Source organism: Cordyceps militaris (genome assembly GCF_000225605.1).
Source record: "Cordyceps militaris CM01 unplaced genomic scaffold CCM_S00004, whole genome shotgun sequence".
NCBI classification, from domain to species: Eukaryota; Fungi; Ascomycota; class Sordariomycetes; order Hypocreales; family Cordycipitaceae; genus Cordyceps; species Cordyceps militaris.
The window spans coordinates 3550500-3574631 of NW_006271972.1; the positions used below are offsets into that span (position 1 = coordinate 3550500).

The following is a 24132-nucleotide window of genomic DNA, read 5'->3' on the forward strand; positions in this document are numbered from 1 at the left end:
GTATTATAGCTGTATCTACACTCACAGTGCAACTGCTACTGGTGATGGAGGTACGCAGACATGGCTAAATGTTGCGTAAGCCAGTGTTAGACATCACACCATCGTCACCCTTAGTCTCAACAAGAAGATATGTAGTGATAATTCTTAAAGAAAAATGAATCTCAATCTCACACCCGCCGGAGCTATATAACCAAATCGAGAAATTCGACTATGGAAAGCTAACACTTCGGTTTCCGCTACCTGTGGACCATCCAGAACTGACACTGTTTCATCCCACTCAGGCTTCCTACTTCGAAGCCCATTGCATTCCTTGATATGGACTACTGGGCGTTGTTATTGGCATTGGCCAAGGGGTCAGCCATGTCGATTTCCCAGGGCGAAGTATCGTCCGGATGGGGGTTTAGTGCCCACCAACAAGTTGTTTCGTCGAAGGTTCGTTTATTGCAGCCACAGCAGAAGTATTGGTCGTCAGGGTGAGTGTAATTCAGGGTACCGCAACCACCAACCGTTTTCCGCAGGGGCACTGGACGCAGACGATCCAGACGATCCAGACGACTTGCTGGAGCTTCTTGACCTGCCGGACTTGTCAGAGCCGGTGCTACTTCCATCGCCTCTAGCTACAGCCCTGTGATAACCCTCCGCGTTTTTCTCCAAAGTCTTCGTGCGCCTCCTGAGTAAGACTTGCTGGTCGTATAGGCCCATCAGGGTCTCTTTTGCAGACTTTCCATAAACTGGATGTTGAGCCTGTTTTTCGTAGTGTGCAATGTTGCTTTCGACTGATTTGAGCGCCTCCCTCAAATCGTCAATTTCTTCTAGGATTATCCTTACATCTTTCGATGCGGACGACGAAGACTTCCCTTTCGGCATACCTGCAGTGGGGGCACGTGCAAGTAGATACAATGGTCCAACGCTGAGGGAAGGCTGCGAGGATGGTTCGGTTGACGAAGGAGAAGAATTCTATGCTAAAATTGACCCATTTGATGGGGGCTACGTCTCATTTTATCTTCTTTCCTTTCCTGAATAATAACCAAGCTCTTATTACAAGGCGTGAACAGCAGATAGCTCCAGAACCAATGGTAGACGAGATCACATTTATGGATAATGGTGCATACTCGCCCTGAAAGGAAAAGAGGGGAATTGGCAGATAGTCAAGCTCCCGCCAATGAATTTTGTCGCCTACGCGCCGACATGAGGGTGGCTGCTCCGTATGGCGTTTCACACAACTAGATTCAAGAAATAGTACTTCACGATTCTTGGCATTTATGCTTCGCTCCCCTGCGTACTAAAATTGTCAGCCAATCGTGGCTGCAACGAGGACCTACGCGCCTTATTGACGTAAACACGCAGCCCTCTAGAGCAATCAATCTGCTTTACGCCTCGGTATTAACTGAATTGGTGACGGGTCTTTACCAATAGAGCAGGATTAGAAACCTAAGCCGTATAATGTCGGCGCCACCACAATATTGGTGGTGGCAAGGGCATTTCTTCGAAATACCCTTGAATTTCCCCAGGTTGCGATGAGCTTGCCCTTTTCATGTGGCCTAGAAAGTCTGAAAAGAAACCTAAAGTTTAGAAGACGAAAGTGATAAGAGCCGTTACTTCTTCGACGTAGACGATTAACAGAGACTGAGCTATGCCACTGGATGGAAAGCTTCTAAAGCTACTATTAGTTAGTCTGATGGCGCCGGCTGATTCGCTGATGAGTTGTATGGGGATTGAAGGGTCCCTGTCAGCACACAGTAATCGGTCTTAGGGCGCTCCGGAGCACGAAATAGTGAGGGAGCGAACCAGTAAAATCCAACAATTGACGGCCTGCTTGCTTAACCTATGTGAGGGGGCAGCAAAGAAATACTAGATCGACGGAGATTAAGATACAGAGATTGACAACTGTACTATTACGTCCAATGGCTCTAATTGGCAATCTCATTTAGTTGGTATGAGGCCGTGTGAAACGCCCTTCACGCGTGGCGTGAAAACGGGCAGATGACTGTCGCCGCAATCCCACAACATCCTTGTGGAGACCTCACATGGGCGGGAGAGGAAGGATTGAGTAATGGCAAATGCGCCAGAGCCCATACCTAGTGGGTGGCTCGCTGTCTCGGGGCTATTTCCTTCCCCAGTTCCATTTAGCGCCAAGGCTGAACGCATGTTTGAATTGATTAGGCAACAAGATTTTGTACCTTGTCTGACAATTCTACCCGGGCTAGCGCCGACGACGATCGATTGCGCCCCCGATCCATGACATGGGGAATGAATGGCACACCTTGGCCACGCAATCACCCAAAAAGAAGCGCGAGCCGGTCCCCCCCTCTGTTCTTCCAGCGCCCATACAACAGGGACAATTCAGACGGAAAACAGAGCCTTCATACCAGAGAGTTGCAAAGGCCCCGTTATAATTTTCGCATATTCCAACGACAATTGGTCGCACATGGCCTCCAGCAACGGCGTTTGGCCTCCCGCGAATGGGTTGAACATGGAAATATATTTTTTTTTCTCTGTAGCCTCAGTACTATCCCGGTATCAAGAACAGATAACATAGCCTGCAATGGTGCAATGGCAAACGTGCGGTTATAGAATGCTCCTTTGCTGTGGAATTTCCGTGTCTCTCGTCATGACAATCAAAAAGAACGACCCGTCAACGCCAAAAAAGAGAAAAGAAAAAAAGAAGCCCAAGCCCAAATTTCCCTATACACTCACAGGTGCAACCCCCCTTCCTCATCCTCCTCCGTCGTCATCTGCCGCATCCGCTCCTCCATGGCCGCCCTCAGCTGCTCATCCGACAAGCTCCCTCCTCCCCCAGCACCACTGTTATTCTCTCTCCTCGGCGGGGCATCCAAGTGCATCTCGCCATTCCGTATCGTGCCCGTCTGAAACGTGCCATCCGTCCACGGCGACGACGTTGCGGCGTTGATCTGCGCCACCCCTGTCGCCTCCTCTTCCTGCTGCTGCTGCTGTTGCTGCTGCTGCTGCTGCTGCTCCTCGCGTGCACGCGCCACGCCCGCCTCCGTCCCCTCCTTGCTCGCAAACTCGTTCCACGCCACGCCCCTGTCCTCGACGTCGATGCGCACCAGCGCGATGCGCTCCTCCATGCGCGCCAGCACCGCCTCGTTTTCCCGTATCGCGTCGGCGCAGTCGGGGTCCGTCGCGGCAAACGGCGCCAGCTGGTCGTTGGAGTACTGCAGGTGCGCCATGGCGTTGCGGATCTCGAGCACCTTGAGGTGCAGCATGGGTACGGACAGCTCCCGCAGCGCGGCAGCGAAGCGCGCGGGCGAGATGGGTGTCGTGTCGGCCGATGACATTGTGTATATGTGTGTGTGTATGTTTGTGAGTGTGTGTGGTTGGACAGAGGAAAAAGAAAAGTTGTCAGGGAGCACGCGGGGCAGGTGGGTTGTTGCGTTAGGCAGATTGTTGTGACGTAGGAGGGGCAAAAAGCTCTGGTGGGGGGGACTGGTAAAGGTAGATTCGTCCATTGCCTCGACTTGTTGCCCATAAAGCGAACGGGTTCACGAGAAATGGCAACATGGCGCGATTGGAACCTCTAATTCGTCCTTACAATACAATACTGACGCGTGGAAGAATTTACAAATGTCTTGTAACACCGTCAAGAGCATCAGGTCTAGTTACAACCGCTGACGTTGACATGGTGCCTTCAACAGCTTCACAAACGAAAGAGCTTTTGAATGGGACGTTTACTAGACGTAGTAATCTCCACTAGAAACCCAAAATCCAATCTTGACACCAATGTCCAATATGAAGAAACAAAGAGAAAACAACAATTGCAAATGAAAAAGCCCAATCTGAAGAAGAAGTTGCATTTGGAAAAAAGACAAGAATCAAAACGTCAAAAACAGACAACATCAGAATCCAACGACAAAAAACTATGTAACCCATAACCCCCAACAGACAGTTTGGACGCCTTCTTATTTTATACACCTTGGACGCCTGAACACCTTTTATGCAGTTGCGCGAAATGAGACCTAGAAAAAAGCAAAGACGCCATGGTCGCTCGAATGCTTTGGGAAAAAAGAAAAAAGGAGAAATGACAAAGAATGGGCTAATAGGAAGGCTGAATAACTCCTGCTTTTGTTGGCAAGAGGCTGAAAAGGCAAAAGAGAGAGTGTGTGTGGTGCGCCATTCTTCGCTATGTACGTGTCGATTCAGTAATCACTGTCGTCGCCGACAGCAGAAGGGAAATACTGTAGCATAAACTTCTTTCTGTTGTGCTTGACGAGTCTCTTGCGTCGATAGTTGACGAACGTCTCGGACTTGGCCAACGTCTATCTGGTCAGCCCTGAACACTCAATACCATCACCCACGGGGTTACCAACACTCGCCAGCAGCTTGCTGCGTCGAGACCTATGGGTCGATCCACCTTGGGTGCCGGCAGGGCCGGCATCCGTGGTAAGAAAGGTCTCGAGCTTGGGCTTCTGAAAAGTAATGGTACCGTCGGGGTTTATGGCAGGGTATTCTTCATCGCTCGGGTCGTTCGGGTCGTATTCCTTGCCGTTATCTTTGGTGAAGTATTTCTTGCTGTAGGGCATGCGCACGGGGGCAAGGTGAGATTTGGGAACCCAGGCGGTAGATTTGGGCCCCCAGGAGCCAGAGTCGTTAGATGAGGCCTCGGTGGATCTATCTTCGATGTCGGCATCAAAGGACAGGCTTCGGCAGCGGGTAGCGGTTTGGTTGGTGCGAGTAAGGAAGATGGACTCAATCAGCTCCGACTCGGTGGGGACGGCCGCATCTTTGCCGGCGCGTTCGGCGCGTGCCTTGGCCAGCTTCTCCTTGGCCAGCTGCTCCTTGACCACTTTCCTGAGGAAGGGGTCGTCGGAGACGAGGGTACGTCCGCTCGACTTGCTTGCGGAACTGGTAGCTCTGCTGACGGGGGTTTTCCCCTCCATAAATTTGGCGGGTGGGGGCGGCTGAAGCATCCATTTGATGCCGTCTCGGTTGGCAGGCCTGCTGCTGATGACGGCTGGGTGATAGTCATTGACGGGAGGGTTGCGGGGGGTTGCGTAGAAGGCACGACGCTCCTGGTCCGTAACCTCTTTCTCAAGGCCGAGAGTCGACTCTATCAAGCGACCGGCCGAGTTGCGTGCCTTGTTAAGGGCGTCTACCAACTTCTGCGCTGTCCATTGGCCCCATACCTCTTCATCTTCGCGTTGATATCCTTTTTTGCGGTTCCAATCGCTGGGGACGGTGTCTTCCTCTTCGCGTAGGATGCTCATGCTGTCAACGTTGGTTCTGCTATCTTCGACGTTGGTTTGTTCCGAAACGCTGGGGCTGCAGGAGTCACGGCCAGCGCTAGTGAGACCGCGGGAGCTGGAGCTTTTGCTGGCGGACTTCTTGGGCAGACTTGGGCCTCTCTCAATCTCTTCCTGCCAGTATGGATTTGTGGTGAAGGGTGAAGGGTGCTGGTACCGGCCCGGCTGCTCCGTCTCGAGCCTGATGGCCTTTTCCAGGCGTTCCTTTTTGGAGGCATTTCGGGCTTTTTGGCGATGGCGGAACTTGGTGCATGGTGTGCAGGCGACAACGTAGAAGACAACCGACCGGAGAGCAACGCCCAGCGACATGGTGCCGGTTGTTTGCTTAGTCGTTGGGAGTGGTGACGAGGGAATAAACCGTGACACTCGCGTGTTCTCTGGAGAGTCGAATTGGTGAATAAGGAGAACCCGGCTCCGTTCGTTGAAGTAAGGCCAGTCGATTGACAACTAATATGGGATTGCAGAACGAGACAATGGTGTTGAGAGGGCAGTTTAGTTGAGTCGTTGATGGGTTGGTTGTGATGGAGCCAGGGGTGGGATGAGGCTTAGCAATTGGTCTTATGCGTCAGGATGGAGTCGTCGAGAAAAGCAATCTGTTCTGTTTCAAGACACAGATTATAAGTGCAACGTCATCCAATCCAGTTGATACTGTTTCAAACTGGGAATGGCAAGTTGGCGTTGGCGTTGATGTTGTGGACGTGTGGCAATTGAACAAGATTGGGTGGGAAAAGCGCGTTTTAATAGCATGGACGGGATTCAAAAGTGTAAGAAAAAAGTGTAGCGGGGGACAGTACGTAGAAAAAGAGGCTAGTGACGAACAAAAAAGAGAAGCTAAAGTGAATGGATGGAATCGAATGAGAAATGGAAGGCAGCAAGTGCATGTGGTGAAGATGGGAGGACAGGAGAGAGGGAAAGGTGGGAGAGGAAGTTGAACGTGTGTGATGAGAGCCCCACTGGGGGGTCTGTCCAGTGGTCCCTCCAGCCAGGTCCCTGGCCACTAGAGGAAATCACTTATAATTAGGACGAATACAGGGGGGGCGTGGCCTGGAAACGCTCGCTGAGGCCCTGGAAGTGACGACCTGGAGGGGCGCCTACCAGGCTCTGTGGCGCGCGGTTCAATGGCCGGGCTGGCTGAGGCCACGGGGCGCCAACAGGCTGTGCTATGCGCAGTACGATAGAACCCGATATATGTGATGAGACCTACTGCAGATTGCCCAAGTGTAACTTTCCAATTCACTGATTTTGGTCTTCTCTTCTGCTTCTTATAATGTCTGGCTATTCCTCTTTAGGTGCCGACGCGTCGACGTGTCGCTATGCGTCGGCTCGTACCTATTTGGCCCCCGTAGGGCGGCCATTACCGTTTGCCTTGCAAACTCACGCCGTACGGCGTATGTACGTCACCTTGATTGCTGGCCTCCAAACATCCAACATACATACATACAACATCCCTGACACTGCCCTAGGGAAGCATCAACACGCCCCAGCCGCATTCCACGTTTCAAAAGATAGCCTCTATGACTAGGTAGTCCTGGGCATATGTACATGCATAATAATACCCAAAATAAAGCCTTCTTCTCCGCATTCTCCCCCTTTGGTCAAGTCCCTCCCTTCCCGCGGATCTGTGGAACACGGTACAGTCATGATGTTTGACTTCGAATTAGTTATGTCTCTTACAGTCCCGAGACATTGTGAATTTTGCTAGGAAGGCAGACGTGTGTTAGGAAAGAGGTATGTCAAGGGGGATACGTGTAAACCAGGAAGAATATTGGCATAAACCTATATTAGGAAAGAAGCCCATCTCGGGGAAGAGGTCCAGTTATGTCTCATATGTATAATTCTCAAGTAGAATAATAAATAGATAAAAGCCGCGACTCTGTGATACTTGCCCTGCTTGGCGTTTCACCGCAATCAGAAAGAAAAAAAAAAAGCCACACCGGCCTATCACGTCGCACAAGCTTCCCTCGCAGTTTTATTCTCCGCACTTTTTAACAACCTTGCAGAAGTTTGAAGAGAAAATATATTGTCAGGTCACGAGGGCTAATTAGCGATTGATCCCCCCACCATCCGCTCAGCCGAAACCACGACACTGTCCCCATCTCATCCTTCCCCCGGGATCGACCACTAGATTGTGCACATGTACGGATACCCATACGAGCCACATGAAATCGCACAAGAGGGGGTGCCCATGATGTTGTACACCACATGCAGCCCAGAATCAATTGACCTCGCTTCAAGAAAGGGAAATCTTCAGCCCTCTCTCCGTCATCCCTCCTCCCGATGCCCCGCTCCAGTCTCCCTGATCGCAAGCATCGTTCCAGCAACCCAGACAAACGCCTCTGGTTTCTTTTTAGCCAGCATCCAGAGTTCAAAACACGGCACGGCATCTCCACACCCCACTCTCTTAAAGAACAGGCTGCTTGTCAAGTTCCTCCTGCGGCGTCTACGTTCACGCCTCCTCTCTCTCAGCTGAGGGTGACAACCACACCAAGTACGATGCGATTGGGCTTGGTGCATCAATTTTTAACCTTTTTTCCTTTTTTGACATTCCACGTCAATAAGTGCGGCCAACAACAACTCTGTGCTCTCCATTTGCTCAGGGCAAAGTTCCAACTACCTAGTCTCAAACTTACTAGAGCTAGTATCCGTACCAGGGAGGAATAAGCATGACCGAAACATGACCCGTCAACGTTGCGCTGAGCCCGTCCAAACAAGGCAAAACGTTGCGCCTCGATAGGACGTCAGGGAACGGTAACTACCATAGTATCCCACCCTCAACCCCCCACCAGAATACCACCCCTTCGTGGCGAGCATAACCAGGGTCCTCTACTACTAGATGAAGGAGAGTTTGTATATTTCATGTTGCGCTACGAAATACTGGTACACATCATCGCCAACATGCACACACACAAACGCAGTGAGACCCTGCGCGATGCAAACTCATGCAGTGCCAATGCAGCCCTATCACGATCAGTCGCGACCACGGGTGCCCAGCCCCTCAGTCTTGACTGGCCGCCCTTGATACTACTACCTACGTTATTAACCTCGTGCTCTCGTGAAACATCGTCACTGACAAGCTACAACAACTAAGCTGGTTTCTGCGCCGGCATAGTCTCCACGTTCGTGTCTCAAGTCGCCAACGAATAAACATCCCCGCCCCTCCGGCTTAGCCCGCCTCGATATCAGATCAGCAGATGGTGTGTATCAGCTTCTGCGAAAAAGAAAAAACCAGAGCAGAAAATCAGTCAAGTCCCTTGTAAGCGTCCAGCAAGTGTAGTAGCCAGCTCATCATCTAGACAGGCCATCTCAAATGCCGCGGCCACATGATCCCTCGTTAACTCAAGCTTGTCCTCGCCACACTCCAGACCATCACCACGCACATCCTCCACCATCACTCATTGGCCAAACTTCACCATCACGCTCGATTGCTGACCTGTTTCGTTTTTTTTTTTCAAATATATTCAGACGCGACCTTGTCGAAAATTCTAGTTTCACGTGCCTGCTTTTGCGCAGCATGATACAACGATAAATATACACGCATACAACCGCACACAAGCCAATCATATTTTGCCCCTGTCGTACCCTTCCCATTTTGAACCCGTAAGTTGCCCATCGTTGCATACTCTTCACCCTGGATTCTCTCATCCGTGAGCTATATCCTGTGTCTGTGCAGGATCGACAATGTATCCCACTGCCCTCACCCTCTCGATACCGCAAGTGCTGCTCGGGGTTCGGGATCCAGATTCATTGTCGTGCTGGTCCTTTCGTGCTGTGGTTTTTTGATCGTCCCATGGCGGTAGTTTTTGTCCGCCACCGACGCCATCCATGCTTGTGTTATAATATCAAAGTAGAAAAGCTGGAAAGAAATAGTGTAAAAAGAAAGTGGCGGTAACAACAGTGGCGGTTCCCGCACCACTGAATATGATACAAGAAACGATTTGTGTGGAGCTTTTGCTTCATGGATTTTTTTTTGTTCTTTTCATTTTCATGTCATTTTCTGTTCGCCGCTTGGACCATTCTGGGTTGGCATCAGTGTCCAGTGCACAAGGCTGCTGCTTAGACATCCCACTCCTCCTCCTCTTCGTCAGCATCGCCGTTGGTCAGGGCGGAGAACGAGCCACCAAATGCCTGCTTGGTGTTGGCACTGTTGCCGTTGGTCTTGGGGGCGGCCTGCTTCGTTACAGAAGCGGTCTTCGGGGCCACCACGGGGGCAGCGGCGGGCTCCTCATCGCCCGAGTTGCTGGCGGCAGCTGCCTTCTTCTTGGAGCTCTTCGTCTTGACAGTGCTCCATTCTTCCTCCTGCTCGACATGCTGCTCAACTACAGCAGGCGCAGCGGTGGCGGCGCCGTTGGTCTTCTGGGCAGGGGCAGGGGCGTGCTCAAACGTGTCGAGAGGTGCGTGGAGGTCACCATTGGTCTTGGGAACGCCGTTGGGGGCGCCCTGCTTCCATGCAGCGGCGGCACCGTTGGTGAACTGGGAGCCGTCCTTGGCAGCACGGCCTTCGGCAACACGAGCCTGGCGACGTTGCTTCTCCTCGAGGGTCTTGCGCTCAGTCTCGGCCTCTTCGCGGGCAGCCTTGGCGGCTTCGGCCTTCTTTCTGTTCTGGCGCTGCTTCTTGGTCTCGGCCTTCTCAGCGGGCTTGCTCTCCTTCTTCTTCTGCTCCGTAGACTTGGACTCGGTGAGACGCAGAACAGAGGGGGCAGCGACCTTGGGCTCGAGCATGTCGTCGACGCGGCCAGCTTCGGCGGGCACGGCTTGGGTCTCTTCCTCGGCCGGCTCTTCGACTTTTACAGCTGTCTCTGGCTCAACAGGGGTAGCGGGAGCGGCAGCGGGAGCTTTGGCTTCGGCCTTGGTTGCCTTGGTAGTCTGGGTAGCCGTGGCACCGTTGGTGGCCTTAACACCATCAATGTGGACGGCCTTGGACTGCTTGACGGACTTCTCGCGCTGCTTGGCATCAGATCTGCCAGCGAACTTGGTGCCTTCCTGAGCCTTCGCAAGCTGCTTGGCGAACTCGCGGTTGGCAGCAGAGTCGTCCATGGTGTCACGGGCGCTGGAGGTGCTGGCCGGGGGTTCCTTGACTTCAGGGGGGGCAGTCTTGGGGGCAGACTGCACCTCTTGCGCAAAAGCCTCCATGCGCTGCTTCTTCTTCCTGTCGTCTTTGCGGACTTCAGGCTGGGCGGCCTTAGCCTTTGCAGCGGCAGCTCGTCTCTTAGCACTGGGCCTGGTGGAGAAGTGGTAGACGGTCAAGCCGACGCCAGCGATGGCGGCGTAGCCACCAATTGTGTAGAGGAGATTCATGCTAGAATCAGCCATGGTGGCGGTTATTTGTATCGGGGCGGATGGTCGAAGCGAGGATGGTGCAATGGCGTGGTGGTCGTCTGGGCGGACGACTTGTGCAGTAACTGTTGAGCCGTTGTCGTCGCCGGGGAACTCTGCAGGCAATTCAGTGCAGTAACAGGGGCGGTTATAGTGGTGGCCGGTCAATGAAGACGGTCAAGTTGCCGATGGCCAGGCGCAAGGAGTCGGAATAATGTTGATCAAAGGTAGGATGAAAGCGATACGTGGCCACCACTCTGGAGGAGTGAAGCAGGGGAAAGCGAACCCGGGAAAAGGGGGACAACGAAGACCGAGTAGAGAATATAAATTCAGGGCGATGAAGCGGACTGGAGGGGGTTTGATGGCGGAGGGTTGAATAGGATGAAGGAAGAAAGGGATGGTTCAATGGGAGAAAAAGGTGGCTCAGAGACACCCGTGCCAACGAGCCAAAGTGAGTTTGCGTGTGTGTGGTGGTTTAACTAACTAGTACTGCGCTACTTGGACTTGGCTTGTGTTCTGGCTACGTCGCCAGTCGAGACAAGACGAGCCCCCAGCCAGGGAGAGCAAGCCACTAGGCTGAAGTTGGCTAGTGCCGAGGGCCTGACCGCGTCAATGCTTTATCGCCTATGGAACAGTGATGGCTTGATGGTGTGCGCCAAAGGGCAAAGTAGGCGCTCTAACAGTTATCCACGATTTTGACAACATTACGATGCTCCAGTCAGCGAAAATCTGTACTTTATTATTTCTGTGCTACAGCGATGTGGTCCAGCAGCTCGAGCTGCTTTTTTTGGACATCTTGCTGCATGTCAACGTGTGGATTTCAGGGGGAAGCGGGGCGTACCTCGACCAGGTTCTGACGGGCGTACGGTGTGCAGATGTAACTATCATACCTTATTTAGTAGGTAGGTACTTAGGTAGGTAGGTTCAAACGGCAAACCTGTACTTGATGCAACGGCTACCGAGTCAATCGACCTCAATTCGCCCAGTACAACTCGAAATGTATAAATAAAAGAGGCTTTTGACGCTCTACGCAATAACGCCATGGGCCTGCATGTACAGCCTCGCTCAACACGCGCCAAGCCAACCATAAAAATTAACCGCCTCCCAAACCATTCCTCCAGGACCAACACCGTCTTGCCACCTCCCTCTGCCACCATAAACGGCGCCGCGTCGATTTGATCTGCCCACCACCGAGCGCAGCGTACTCCCCTCCGCGCCCGCCGCCAGGATAGGGTCCGGCCTCTGGGGTCCAGAAACATGTACATAGCTGTAGCGCGCCCGCCACCGTGCGGCCCGCCAGCTGTTCAGCGCATGAGTTCACGTTAAGCACCAGCCGTCTGGCCCTAGGGCGCGCGCGAGCCGCCGGCCATGGCGCGGTTGGCCTGCTATCTCAAGCGTACCCCGGAGAGGTAGGCCTAGCCCATAACTAGTGTCGAGGAGAAAGGCGATGGAGGCTTTGGAGATGACATCGGCGGGATCCAGGAGGCTGTGATCCGGCGTAGCTGGCTCGCTAGGTTGGTGCTTGCCGCGTGGACCCCTACCAGCGGTCGAGATAATGTGTATAATGCGCAGTCTCGTGTTATAAGAGTGCCTCTTATCATCTTTACCCGATGAATAGACACGAGACGGTGCTGCCATGCCCATGCAGTGGACATTTCTTGCCTCTCTTTATGCAGGAACATTTAGTTGCTTGATGCGCCACACATCACATGAGCAATAGTTACTTTACACGCACCGACTTGTAATGCAAGACCTGGTGTCGGCGTCCGGGGTTTCGCGTGACGACGGAGGTTGGCTAACTTTACTTAACTAACTACCTATGTACCTACCCATCTGAAGTCGCATCTTCACAGCTAGGCGAAGCCATTTTTCTGTTATTCGTGCGACCCGCCCAAGATTTTCAGGTTTGCCAATTCTAGTTTCCACAATCTATACATGACATATTTCGTCCAGATTTTCAATATACATATCTTCTTCGTTTTGATAATATATTTAAATTCCACGGCATCGTAAACTTACCTCGGCCGGAGGCGCCCGCGGCGCGGACAAGTAGAGTACATAAAACCTACCAGTGACCCACACCACAAGGGTCCGAATATCGATTCACCCGCGTGGTTGACCTAAATTCTTGCAAACCTGAGCAAAATATTCGTCTTGGTTAACTAATTTTATAGCTCTTAATATAATGGTCACGCACGCCACCCTAGTATTTAAGCGCTTCCGAGACTTGTGCTAGTGATCCCTCTCGTGAACTCTTATCAGGTCGGACTTGCGACTGCGGGGTCTCTCTCTCTCCACAACATTTTTCAGTCGCCGCCATCCCGACATTTCGCAATCAGACTTCGCTCTTGAGATATTCTCTTATAAATTCGCTTGCTACTATTGCTCGTGTCTCCTTGCTGTGCCAAACAAATTTACACCATGGCTCCGCGAAAGATCGTCATCGACACCGATCCTGGTAGGTACTCGCTCGCCTGTGTGACGCAAGTCTGCCCACGCGACTAACCTGGGGTTGTAGGCGTGGACGATGTCATGGCTATGCTGCTGGCTCTCAGCGCCAGCAAGGAGGAGATTGAAGTCATTATGATTTCTGTCACATACGGCAACGTGTCTCTCGAATGGTGAGCCTCCTGCTTTTCTACTCGGTGAGTCTCTGTCCTGTGCTGACCGGAATTGTAGCTGTGGACGCAACGTCGTCGGTATGATGCAGGTGATTGAGAAGGAAATGGCCTGGCGCAAAGCCAACGGCCGTCCTGAAGGCTTCGAGGCTCTCAAGGCGTGCAAGCCTCTGGTTGCGCTCGGTGCCGAGCACCCTCTGGAAGAGACGGACCTCAAATTTGACCACTTCCGTAAGTCGCCTCTCCCCTCAACATGTCCGGTCCAGAACTAACCGTGCAATCTCTCCAAAGACGGCCTAGATGGTCTCCATGATGTCCACGCCACATTCCCTGATTTCAGCCCGCCCGAAAAGTGGCTACACATCTTCCGCGAGCAGGGCTCCTCCGTGACCATGACAGACCTGGACAAGATCTCGCCCCTCTTCACGCCCTCGCGGGAACCCGCGCACAAGGAGATTATCCGCCTCCTGCGCGAAAACCCCGTCGACAGCGTTTCCATCCTCACCGTCGGGCCCATGACCAACGTGGCCCTAGCCGCGTCCCTAGACCCCGAGACCCTGCTCCGTGCCAAGGAGGTCGTCGTTATGGGCGGCGCCGTCACGGTGCAGGGCAACATCACCCCCGTCGCCGAGTTCAACACGTACGCCGACGCCGTCGCCGCCGCGCGCATCTTCGCCCTCAGCTCCCACACGCCGTCCCACACGCTGCCGCCCGTGACCCCGCAGACGACGCTGCCGCCGTACCCGGCCGGCCTGTCGCGGACGCTGCGCGTCGTGCTCTGCCCGCTCGACGTTACCGAGCCGCACGAGCTCACGAGCGCGTACTTCTCAGAGACCATGGCGCCCGTCGTGGCCTCGGGCAGCCCGCTCGGTACCTGGGTGCAGCACTTTGTCGGCGGCGCGTTTGCCAAGATCAAGACCATCCTCGGCCCGGACACCGAGGCCGGGCTCTCGCTGCACGACCCCATGACGGTATGGTACGCGCTCGCCGCTGAGGGTGACCCGCAGTGGAAACTAGTCGGCCCCGAGGACATTCGCATCGAAACGGCCGGGCAGTGGTCGCGCGGCATGCACATTGTCGACCACCGCGGCAAGGTGCGTCCCGCGGAGGCGGCGTTTCTCGCGTCGGCGGATCCCCGCAACGACCCCGAGGTTATTCGGCTCGACGCCGTCGAGGGAGACGAGCACGGCTGGCTGAGCGTCCTCAAGGGCAACCGCATCTACCGCCTCGTGGGGACGCCGGGGGAGGAAATCTTCAAGGAGGTGCTACTGAAGCGCCTTTTTGGGCTAGCAGAGTAAATAATGAGATCGATGTATAGGGCGGTAGAAATCTACAGATGTATTGTATATTCAGGCTAGGAATACGCTTCGAGCTGCGAGCTTTGCCGGATGTGAAGTAGTGTTTGCTTGTTTGCGCTGGCATGTGCGGTATGCGCAACTGTGCCACAATTTTTTTAAATCATTGCCAAATGAAAAACGCCTGTCCCTATTTGCGCGCAGTTGAAACAAAGTAAAAACAAGTCGTGAAACAAGAATGTCAAACGGAAAAAAAGCAGGAACTCCAGGAACAAAATGAGCAGGCTGAAGCTAACAGCAGGCCCTTCACGGAGGCAGCATGGTGTTGTATCGCGATCCGAGTCGTGATCGACGGGCTAGATGTGCTTGATGCCGCCTATCACCGATCCCTTGACCTCTGTCCAGTTGATGCTGTCGTCTAGCTGCTCGTCGACAAGCCCTATCGAGCACACGTTGTCGCCACGCACAATGTACACACCGAGGGAGTCAATCGCCGACGGTTCGGGGTCGTCTGGCGTGCGGATAATTCGTTCAATGGCATTGGTGAGTACCTAGAGCGCGGACAGGTTAGCCAGCAGCTTCCGTTTGGCTGTCCACCGCCTGGAGTCGCCCAGTCGCACAGTTTTCAGCGCAGCCAGCCGCCTCCCGGTTTGTCTATGGCCAACGTACTATATTTGTAGAGTTATCGCAGGCAGTCAAGGTGCCAACTAGGATCCGCGAGTCTGCCGTGACGATGAGGACCTTTTCTAAAAAGAGGCAGCGGTTAGCTTGAGCTCGCAAGCACTGGCCGAGTTCAGCAGGGCGCGCGGGGTCGGCGGTGGTGCAGAACTTACTGTTGAGATAGCTTCCTAGAGACGCCATTGTGTGTATGCCAAACTTCAATCCACGTCGGGGGTCGATGGAGCGTGCAAGGTATTAGATGTCGCGGTGCTGCTGCGCAGAGAATAGCGTCCTCGGCGAACGGTGGGGGAGCTTTTTCTTGGATCGCCAGGTGGAGGGGCACGGTAGCTTGCCAAAGATGTAACGCAAAACAGATCCAGGTTACAGAAACGTGTGTTGATTGCATCCAAAATCAAACAGTCAAGCAAAAGGGACCAGAAGCTAAGGAGTAGAAGCTTTAATTTAATCGTCTTTACGCTATTACAGGTGCACGAGGCGATGGGCCGTGGCAGCAACCGTGATCTGACGCGGGGCTTCGCCTCAAATTTTCAAGCTTCAAATTTACACGCGACAGCAGCCTCAGCGGCGGCAAGTCAACAGTCGAGCAGCGGGAAATCTCAGTCATCTAAGTGTCTCTTCTTCACCACGTTGGACAAGCCAAACGCAAGCAATGAAAAGAAAAAAGAAAGGTTTGGTTCGGTTCGCGTTACCTGGAGGCAGTGTAATACCAGGAACACTGTGGAAAGAATCATGTGCAAGCACAGAGGAAACCATCCGGAGACCAAAAATAAGAATAATCAATAAACAGTCCCTTGTGGGGACCTTTCAGAGATTAAACTGAAAAGAACAGATACTACACTTGATCTAAGCCAATAGGCAAAGAGAGCTAAAGAAGAAAGAAGAAAAATCCCAAATGTTGCGGCGGCGGCGCGCAATTATATAGGAAGTGGGTGGTGGGCGGTGAGGGAGGAGGCGGCAGAATCTGAGGTGACACGAGCCCCACTGGATGCAGGCAGCAGTGCCAGCCGCCGTGTTCCCTGGAGGCTGATTGGCTGGCCAGGCGAACAAACGGAGAATTGGCCGAGCAGGCAAGGATTGGAAAGGTATGTGAAACGGTGATTGGGTGAATTGATGAATGTGGATGAGTCATTTTCGGCGTTCGCTTGTCATTGCATTGCCTGACCGCCACTTCGGCTCTCGTCGGTGGAAAAAATTGTGCAAGGCTACATAACTAGGGTTTGCTTGTCCAAACGAAAAACACGTCTGCACAATCATGTATATTGTGATTGGGAGCTCTTGTGTAGTTATGAAAAACAGAAAAATTACAGCAGGCGATTTCGACAACTCTATGACAGGACGGCAGCAGTTACCTACCCGGGAAATAAAGTAGTTATTCGTACTAGTGTATTTGCTTGACTATGACAAAGGAGAGATGTGATCCTCAACAGCACAAGAAAATGCACGCGACACAACAGTCTGCTCGTCGGCCATCGAATAGTGGCACGCTGCCTTCTTTTCATGGCATCTCTGCTATTCGGACGGATTGAAACGTGCGCATGGATGTAGGGTACCAGAAAATTTCGACACTGAGCGGCTGTGCATTTTCCACCGCCAAGGTCACAACTTGGCTCACGCGCCAACTTGACCCGCCATCGGGAGAAGCATGTATGTATACCTAGGCTTCGATCAAGCCACTGAACAAGTCAATAATTATTAAACGACGGGTAACTAAGGAACGTGGCGAGGTGTTTGAGCCACAATCTGGACGTGCTAGTGTTATTAGCGCCAGGCCGACCATTGCCATCCGCACCGCGAAGTTTCGCATGGCTACGAAAATGTAAATACAACGCGGGGTTCCTTGTTGGCAATGAATATACAACTATTTGTTTCAGCATCATCCTCGGAGTGGTTGGCCAAACAAGGCCAGACAACGATGTCAATGTCCGTGGCGCGCCTTTTGATCGATGATTTGTGGATAAGGCGTCAACCATAAAAGCGCCCGAATCCTTGATCTTGGTGGTCATATGGTCATATCAAATATAAACCAACTTCTCGTGCACGAAGAATTGACAAACGATTCACGATGCACCACAAAATTGTGGCCTTGGATGCCTGGAATGTCCCCATCCCTGAAAGCCTGCTCCAGCTCCCCGCGCCGCACACCTACGAGCTCGCTTGCCAGACCAGCCAATTATCCTCCACCGAAGCCATTCAAGAGGCGGTGCGGGACGCCACCATCATCGCCACCACGGTCACGCCGCTCAAAGGCTCGACTCTGGATGTTCGCAACACGCCCAGCCTGGAGCTCATCGTGGCCATTGCGACCGGCACCGACTGCATCGATGTAGAGTTGGCCGCGGCGCGCGGCATCAAAGTCGTCAACTGTCCCAATGCCAACACAGAGACGGTGGCCAACCACGTCCTGGCCATGTATTTCGCGGGCCGGCGCCATCTGATGCAGCTGCACAATACGGTGCTGCGGACTGATGAATGGCCCAAGAAATATTCCTTGAGGTCAATTCTCAATGACCCCGAGGGCAACCCACCGAGGACTTGCACAGACGAGACCGTGGGTGTGGTGGGCTATGGGGCGATTGGTGAGCGAAGACTGTCTTTTGGCGATTCATTTTCCATTCTTTTTTTTGCTAACCGGGATGGAAAAGGTCGTCGTATTGCCGAGTTGTGCCGTTCCTTGGGGATGAAAGTCCTCATTGCCGCACGCAAAGGTGCATCAGCAAGCGCCGACCGAGTGCCCTTTACCCAAGTTCTCGCCCAGAGCTCCGTCGTCGTGCTCTGCGTGCCGCGCGGCCCCGACACGCTTCATCTCATCTCCGCGCCAGAACTGCACGCCATGCCGCGGCACGCGCTGCTGCTCAACGTCTCCCGCGGCGGCATCGTCGACGAGGAGGCGCTGCTCGCCGCGCTGCGCGCCGGCACCATTGGCGGCGCGGCCACGGACGTGTTCCTCCAAGAGCCGTCAGCCGCCGGGCCGTTTTGGAAAGAGGGCGACAGCAGCCCGCTGCTCAGGGTGGACGCGGCGGAGGCGGACAGGCTGAACCTGGTGGTGACGCCGCATGTGGCGTGGTGCTCGACCACAACATTTTCCAACTACTTGCAGGCGTTTAAGCGGCATGTCGAGGAGTGGTGTGCGAAAGATGAGAGACGAGAGTCGGCAATAAACTAATCTCTGAAATAAGATAGACAAGATGGTACTTAAATATCAACGTCAAGTATCATTGAAGAAAACCGTCGCGTTATGTGTCTATATATATGAACTACGGAAAAGCTTTTGACCAGCTGCACCACAGCAGTGCTAGACTGTGAATCTTCAGCGTAAATCAGTACCTGATTTTGTAATTTTGGTAATCTTCCGCATGATCAAAAGCGAAAGAGAACACAGGCGAAGCCTGATACAGGGGTGTCTGCAGAGGAGACTTTTAGGATAGACATTTGGCTACAAAAACCCCGCTTTGCGTTCACAAATCAGTCGTCGTTTCTCTTTTACCAGCGTATCAACCCAAAGAAACTGGCAATTGTGCGTGTCAGTTACACAAACTCACAGGGGCTCTCCAGTATGCCGTGAACAAAGAAGGCAGACAACGCCGGGGCCTACGCCTCTACAACTCCCTTTGCATTCCGTCTTTTCATTTGGCCTGCAGTTGAAGAAGAACTCGAATTTCTACCTTCTTTCCTTCCTTACAGCCTCTATATCAGCATGGAAGAATCGAGAAAAGGGACAACCACCCTCGCCTTTGAAGAAAATGGTGCGGAGCCAACACCGCCCCCATTCACCGTCTTCACGGTCCGTCAAAGGCGGTGGATCGTCTTCCTCGCCGCCTTTTCGGGCATGTTCTCGCCCATGAGCAGTTTCATCTTCTACCCCGCCATCACGTCCATCGCGCGGGGACTCGACGTCACCGTGGAGCTGGTGAACCTCGCCGTGACCACATACATGGTCGTGTCCGGCATCGTGCCCGCGCTTCTCGGCACGGCGGCCGATCACTACGGCCGGCGCCCGGTCTACATCCTCGCCCTGTCCGTGTATCTCGTTGCCAATATCGGGCTGGCGTGCCAGAGCAGCTTTCCGGCCCTCCTGGTCCTGCGCATGCTGCAGAGCGCAGGCAGCTCCGGCACCATCTCGCTGGGGTATGGAGTCATGGCCGACATTACGACCGAGGAGGACCGGGGATCCTATATCGGGATACTTCTCGTTGGGTAAGCCATGAAATTTCTCACAGCTGTGTATTACTGCGCGTTCACTGAAAATGGGAAATCAAGGCCCAACGTGGCACCACCAATCGGCCCCATCCTCGGCGGCGTCGTGGCTGCAAAATTGGGCTGGCAATGGATCTTTTGGATACTGGTCATCCTCGGCGGATTTTGCCTCGCTCTCATCGTTATCGCTCTTCCAGAGACGTCTAGAGCCGTGGTCGGGAATGGCAGCATCCCACCTCACGGCATCTACCGCAGCCTCATCCCCATCGGCAGGGAGCAGCAAGACAGCCGCAAAGCGGAGGAGACTCTCAAAAAGAAAAGAGCCGCATTCTTCAATCCCTTGGCGTCACTAAAGATTCTGCCGTCATTTCGATTGTCCAACGTCCTTCTTTGCAACGGCATTGCATACACGGTATACTGCTGCATCCAGGCGTCCTTGTCGTCGCTGTTCATTGATGTCTACGGATATCATGATCTGGAAGCAGGCCTGATATATATTCCTTTTGGAGTGGCATGCCTCATTAGCACCCTCCTCTGGGGTAAAAGATTACCTCCAGCAGATCAACATATGTAGTACTGATCTTGCCCCAGGTAAAATCCTCGATCGCGAGTACGTGCGAGCTGCCCAGCGCCACGGAATCACCGTGGACGAAGCGAAATCGAAAACGGACCCTACCTTCCCGCTCGAGGTTGCCCGGCTGCGCAGCAGCTTTGCTCTGGTAGGAGTCGCTTCGGCGGCTACATGCGGCTTTGGCTGGGCCATTCAAGCTAGAACTGTGAGCTTCACCCTTGTTCTTCTGAGTCGCGACTCTTGACACAAACAGCACGTGGCGGTTCCTTTGATCATGCAAGTATTTGTGGGCTTCGCTACCACTGGCTTATTCGTGGTGAGTCCGAAAGACCCCTTATACTAAAGCGTAATTAACAGTCTAGGCCCTTGGCGCCTTGAATACTGATCTGAACACCCATCAATCTTCGACTGCTTCCGCCGCGGCCAACATTGTGCGATGCGCCCTTGCGGCCGCGTTCCTCTCCATCCTGCAAATAATGATTGACCACATCGGACCAGGTTGGTGTTTTACCATATTCGGCCTGATCATGTCACTCTGCGGCGTCTCACTGTATTGGCAAATCACCGTTGGCTATCAGCGAAGAATGAGAGAGGAAGTCGAGGGCTCAGGCCTAGTCACCGGCCAGCCTTCATCATAGCTAACGGGGGACTGTACTCTGCAGAGAGTATGCCCATCTCTGTTTCATTGTTTACGTGACCAGAAGCCGTTCGGTTCTCTACCACATATATGATGTCGAATTTGTGCCCGTAGAACGGCATGTTGGACTTGGGCTGTACTGGGGGGGGGGGGGCTCTTGGACGAGAGGAGCTTGCAGAAAACTTAATTGGGCCGCCATATCAGTAGAAGATCCGCCGTGTTGATCTGGGTCCTGGTGTTCGGCAATACCAGGATGTCCCAGTGCTAGACCGGCGGATTTATTCTTATAGAACCCGTGATAGTGACAGTCGGCTGGGGTTCGACAGGCAGAGGGGAGGACATACAACCCACCTTGCATACCTACTGATCCGAGCAATTTTCTTGTAAGTCCACTGTAGATGCCATTGTAGATGGTAGATGGGTACTGCCAACACCGTCACCACCCGCCCGCCCAATGAGCCATCATGAGCAGCGGCGCCCGCCCACTGTTGCGTTGTCCCCGCATATGCAACCTGCAGCCTTGTCAGTCGAACCAAGGTCGACATGTCCCCTGTCCCGCACGAGATCGCTCCGTGTTCTTTCAGCTTCAGTGTCGCCGAAATGGCATCTCCCGGCAGTCTCAGCACAGTTGCCGCAGACCCGCTCGAACACATTTCAGCCGCTCAGAGCGATGTAGATGAAATGAAACAAGCCTTTCTCCACGGCCAGTTTCCTGTTGATGCGGCCGTACTTGCCGGCATGTTACGCCCGATCCCAGAGCTATCGTGTCGTGCGCAGCACTGACAGATCTAGTGTTGCCTCAAGGGCTTGAACACGCCCATTGTGAAGGACACGGCGATTCTATATGGTCATTTACTGCAAAGGTGGTGACTGTTCAGAGAGGCACAGAGGTGTCATACTTCTTGAAGTGTGTGCCGGGAGAAATAGGTCAGCAGCAGCTTTTGGGAGAGTTCACCGGCATGACGGAGCTCTGGAAGCTGTCACCGGAGTTTGTTGTGAAGCCTCTCGCTTGGGGGAAACTGGCAGACTCTGTAAAAGACTGGTATTTCCTGCTCATGGAGTTCAAAGAGTTTAGTCCGGAATCCACTGTGGATGCGGACACGTTGGCAAGGCGAGTCGTTCAGCTGCATCGACGAAGCCAAGCCCGATCCGACACGGGCGGCCGGTTCGGCTTCCCCGTCCAGACATTCGACGGAGCGCGCCTGCAATCCGTCGGCTGGGACGGCAGCTGGGTCTCGTTCTTTTCCAAGCTGCTGGCCGAAGCCCACCGCCAAGACACCGAAGCCAACGGTGCATGGCCTGCGCTGGAAAAGGCGTACCGCAAGGTCCAGTCCCACTTGATTCCCCGTTTGCTTGGTGCGCTCCAGGAGAACGGCAACAAGATCACGCCGACCTTGATCCATGGGGACTTGTGGGAGGGAAATGTGAAGATTGAAGCCGCGACGGGCGAGCCGTGGATCTTTGACTGTGCCGCCTACTACGGCCACCATGAGATGGAGCTGGGAATCTGGAGGGCAGCCAGACATGCCTTCAGCAGCAACGGCTACATTTCCAGATACATGACTGTGTTTTCTGAACAAGCCAGTCATGGATCGGATATATACCCTGATGACGAGGCCGATGACCGAGTCTTGCTGTACAGCGCAAAGACAAACTTCATGTACTCGGCATGTTTTCCAAAGGCCCAAAGCCGTACTGAGTAAGTATTGTCCGTGTGAGGCTTTGGAGGGAATTTATAACTAACATTGTATTAGTATCCTGAACGATTTCCATTACTTGCTCAACAAGTACGGAATTGGGATGGAAGACCGAGAGTACGTCCCTGTCTCGGTCCAGAGCCAGAGGACAGAGACAGAACACAGCGCGACACTTGAGAATACTCATGCGTCAGCCGCTGTTGCCGCGGGATATTAAGAGTCTCCCATTTCCGTAAAGTTCATGACATGTTTCAAGAAATACACTCAGATTGCTCCCCTCCAATGTGTGACGGTCTCCATGATTTCCTAGGTCGTCACGTCGACGTATGATGATGGGGGTCTCCTTCTGCTGCATTACACCAAAGCAATGCGTAAAGCCGTGACGTTATATAGTACAGATCGATTGCCTGCCTATTCTCGTCTGTAATCTTCGCTTTCCTTTATTCCTTTATTCTCCAAAAAATAGTGCCTTCATAAACAATACATCAACATACTCTCAGACCAGCCCCCCATCCCAACCTCCCCTGAAAAGCCCCCGCCGGCCACGGGGGACGCTGTAGCAGTGAAATAATAAATCCCAGGTATACCCAACGCCGCTATGCATATCCGTTACAGAGAATTATTAATGAAGAAAGTTAAATGCCCTCCCCCAAAGCCCCCATGCGCCTCTCTTACTCTGCCACCTCCCCCTCGTCCTCGGACAACCTAGCGCGCTTTTCAGACCGCCCGCCGTCATCCAGCGCCACGCCACCATCCAGCTCCTTTCTCTTGGCCGCCGACAGGGGCGTGTCCCCGTCCGGCTGCGACCGCGGCGGCTCCCCGCGCCTCCTGTCGGCACCGTCGCCATTGGTGCGTGCCGCCGGGCTGTGGCTGTCCCTGTCGCGGGGCGTGCTGACATCGTTGGGCGACAGCATCGGGTCGTTTTGACTGCCCGTGCCGTCCGTCCCGCGGCGGCGGCGCGTGTGCTCGAGGTGAAACGCCGGCGACGGCAGCGACGGGTTCTGCTTGCGCAGGGGGTTCTCCGTGTAGAACTGGCGCATGACCTCAACTGCAGTTGCGCAGCGCGCCTCGTCGCCGCGCAGGTAGCGCCACCAGGGCGCGCCGCCGACGTCGTCGATTTGCTGGTTGGCATGGGCGCTCGCGAAGAAGATGCTGGCCACGGCCACGTCGCGCGCCTCGACGAGCAGCGGCAGCGCGGTGAGACAGGCGTCGTTGCAAAAGGCCCAGGCTGCCTGCCGCAGCGGCTTGTTGTGCACAATGTCGAGCTTGCCGAGGAGCTCAAAGAGGTTGCGATAGGGGTTGTCCACCATCAAATCAAATGTCAGCTGCTCGAGCATCACTTCCTCATAGGTCAGGATGCTGTCCCGCCAGCGCCAGTACTCCTTGCTCTGCTCGTCGATGATGAGCTTGGCATTCTTTTGCGCCACCTTGGCGACGGCGATGATGATGTCCTTTGTCTTGCGGCAGTTTTCCTCGACCTTGTTGGCGAGGAACAGCGCCGTGGCGGCAATGTTCTGCGCGTCCACTGTCAGCTCTCCTTCACCCCCTTAGTTCGGCGGCTGTCGCGTGCGTTGCGTAAAACTTACATAGTGATGTATGCCTCCCTTTTCCTCCACCATGCTGGACCGCATGTAGAAGCGGTGGAAAAACACGCCGGCCACCCAGAGCGTAATCTGCGGCAGGTCGAGCATGACGCCCGCCTGGTACACAAAGTTGACGCCCTTGGCCCGCCGCAGCCGCTCCTCCTCGGGCGACAGCCCGTCGAGCACCGACGGCGTGCTCAACACTTCGTCGGGCGTAAAGCACCACTGGTGTGCGCCGGCCGGCAGCGGCGTCTGCGATCCCGACGGCGCGCCCGTGGCCGC

The 24132-nt window shown here is 53.9% G+C and overlaps 8 protein-coding genes across 8 annotated transcripts; 4 read left to right on the forward strand and 4 right to left on the reverse strand.

The window, feature by feature from the left end:
• Positions 1-2693: 2693 nt before the first annotated feature.
• CCM_06138 (uncharacterized protein) lies at positions 2694-3299 on the reverse strand (the record flags this gene model as incomplete). Its single annotated transcript, XM_006671279.1, has 1 exon — positions 2694-3299. The coding sequence occupies one exon, from the start codon at positions 3297-3299 to the stop codon at positions 2694-2696; it is 606 nt and encodes a 201-aa protein (XP_006671342.1).
• Positions 3300-4157: 858 nt separating this feature from the next.
• CCM_06139 (uncharacterized protein) lies at positions 4158-5570 on the reverse strand (the record flags this gene model as incomplete). The annotated part of the gene is made up of 2 exons (XM_006671280.1): positions 4158-4277; positions 4329-5570. The coding sequence occupies 2 exons, from the start codon at positions 5568-5570 to the stop codon at positions 4158-4160; spliced, it is 1362 nt and encodes a 453-aa protein (XP_006671343.1).
• Positions 5571-9314: 3744 nt separating this feature from the next.
• CCM_06140 (uncharacterized protein) lies at positions 9315-10571 on the reverse strand (the record flags this gene model as incomplete). The annotated part of the gene is made up of 1 exon (XM_006671281.1): positions 9315-10571. One exon carries the CDS (start codon positions 10569-10571, stop codon positions 9315-9317), a length of 1257 nt encoding a protein of 418 aa, XP_006671344.1.
• Positions 10572-12995: 2424 nt separating this feature from the next.
• Positions 12996-14490, forward strand: CCM_06141 (nucleoside hydrolase, putative; the record flags this gene model as incomplete). Its single annotated transcript, XM_006671282.1, has 4 exons — positions 12996-13032; positions 13093-13195; positions 13254-13423; positions 13484-14490. The coding sequence occupies 4 exons, from the start codon at positions 12996-12998 to the stop codon at positions 14488-14490; spliced, it is 1317 nt and encodes a 438-aa protein (XP_006671345.1).
• A 353-nt stretch (positions 14491-14843) lies between these two features.
• CCM_06142 (small nuclear ribonucleoprotein Lsm8, putative) lies at positions 14844-15348 on the reverse strand (the record flags this gene model as incomplete). Its single annotated transcript, XM_006671283.1, has 2 exons — positions 14844-15038; positions 15157-15348. The coding sequence occupies 2 exons, from the start codon at positions 15346-15348 to the stop codon at positions 14844-14846; spliced, it is 387 nt and encodes a 128-aa protein (XP_006671346.1).
• A 1882-nt stretch (positions 15349-17230) lies between these two features.
• On the forward strand, positions 17231-18331 carry CCM_06143 (glycerate dehydrogenase; the record flags this gene model as incomplete). The annotated part of the gene is made up of 1 exon (XM_006671284.1): positions 17231-18331. The coding sequence occupies one exon, from the start codon at positions 17231-17233 to the stop codon at positions 18329-18331; it is 1101 nt and encodes a 366-aa protein (XP_006671347.1).
• Positions 18332-18862: 531 nt separating this feature from the next.
• CCM_06144 (Major facilitator superfamily transporter) lies at positions 18863-20571 on the forward strand (the record flags this gene model as incomplete). Its single annotated transcript, XM_006671285.1, has 5 exons — positions 18863-19362; positions 19426-19901; positions 19954-20138; positions 20187-20249; positions 20296-20571. 5 exons carry the CDS (start codon positions 18863-18865, stop codon positions 20569-20571), a joined length of 1500 nt encoding a protein of 499 aa, XP_006671348.1.
• A 599-nt stretch (positions 20572-21170) lies between these two features.
• Positions 21171-22484, forward strand: CCM_06145 (Fructosamine/Ketosamine-3-kinase; the record flags this gene model as incomplete). The annotated part of the gene is made up of 4 exons (XM_006671286.1): positions 21171-21296; positions 21363-21417; positions 21498-22269; positions 22325-22484. 4 exons carry the CDS (start codon positions 21171-21173, stop codon positions 22482-22484), a joined length of 1113 nt encoding a protein of 370 aa, XP_006671349.1.
• Positions 22485-24132: the final 1648 nt, after the last annotated feature.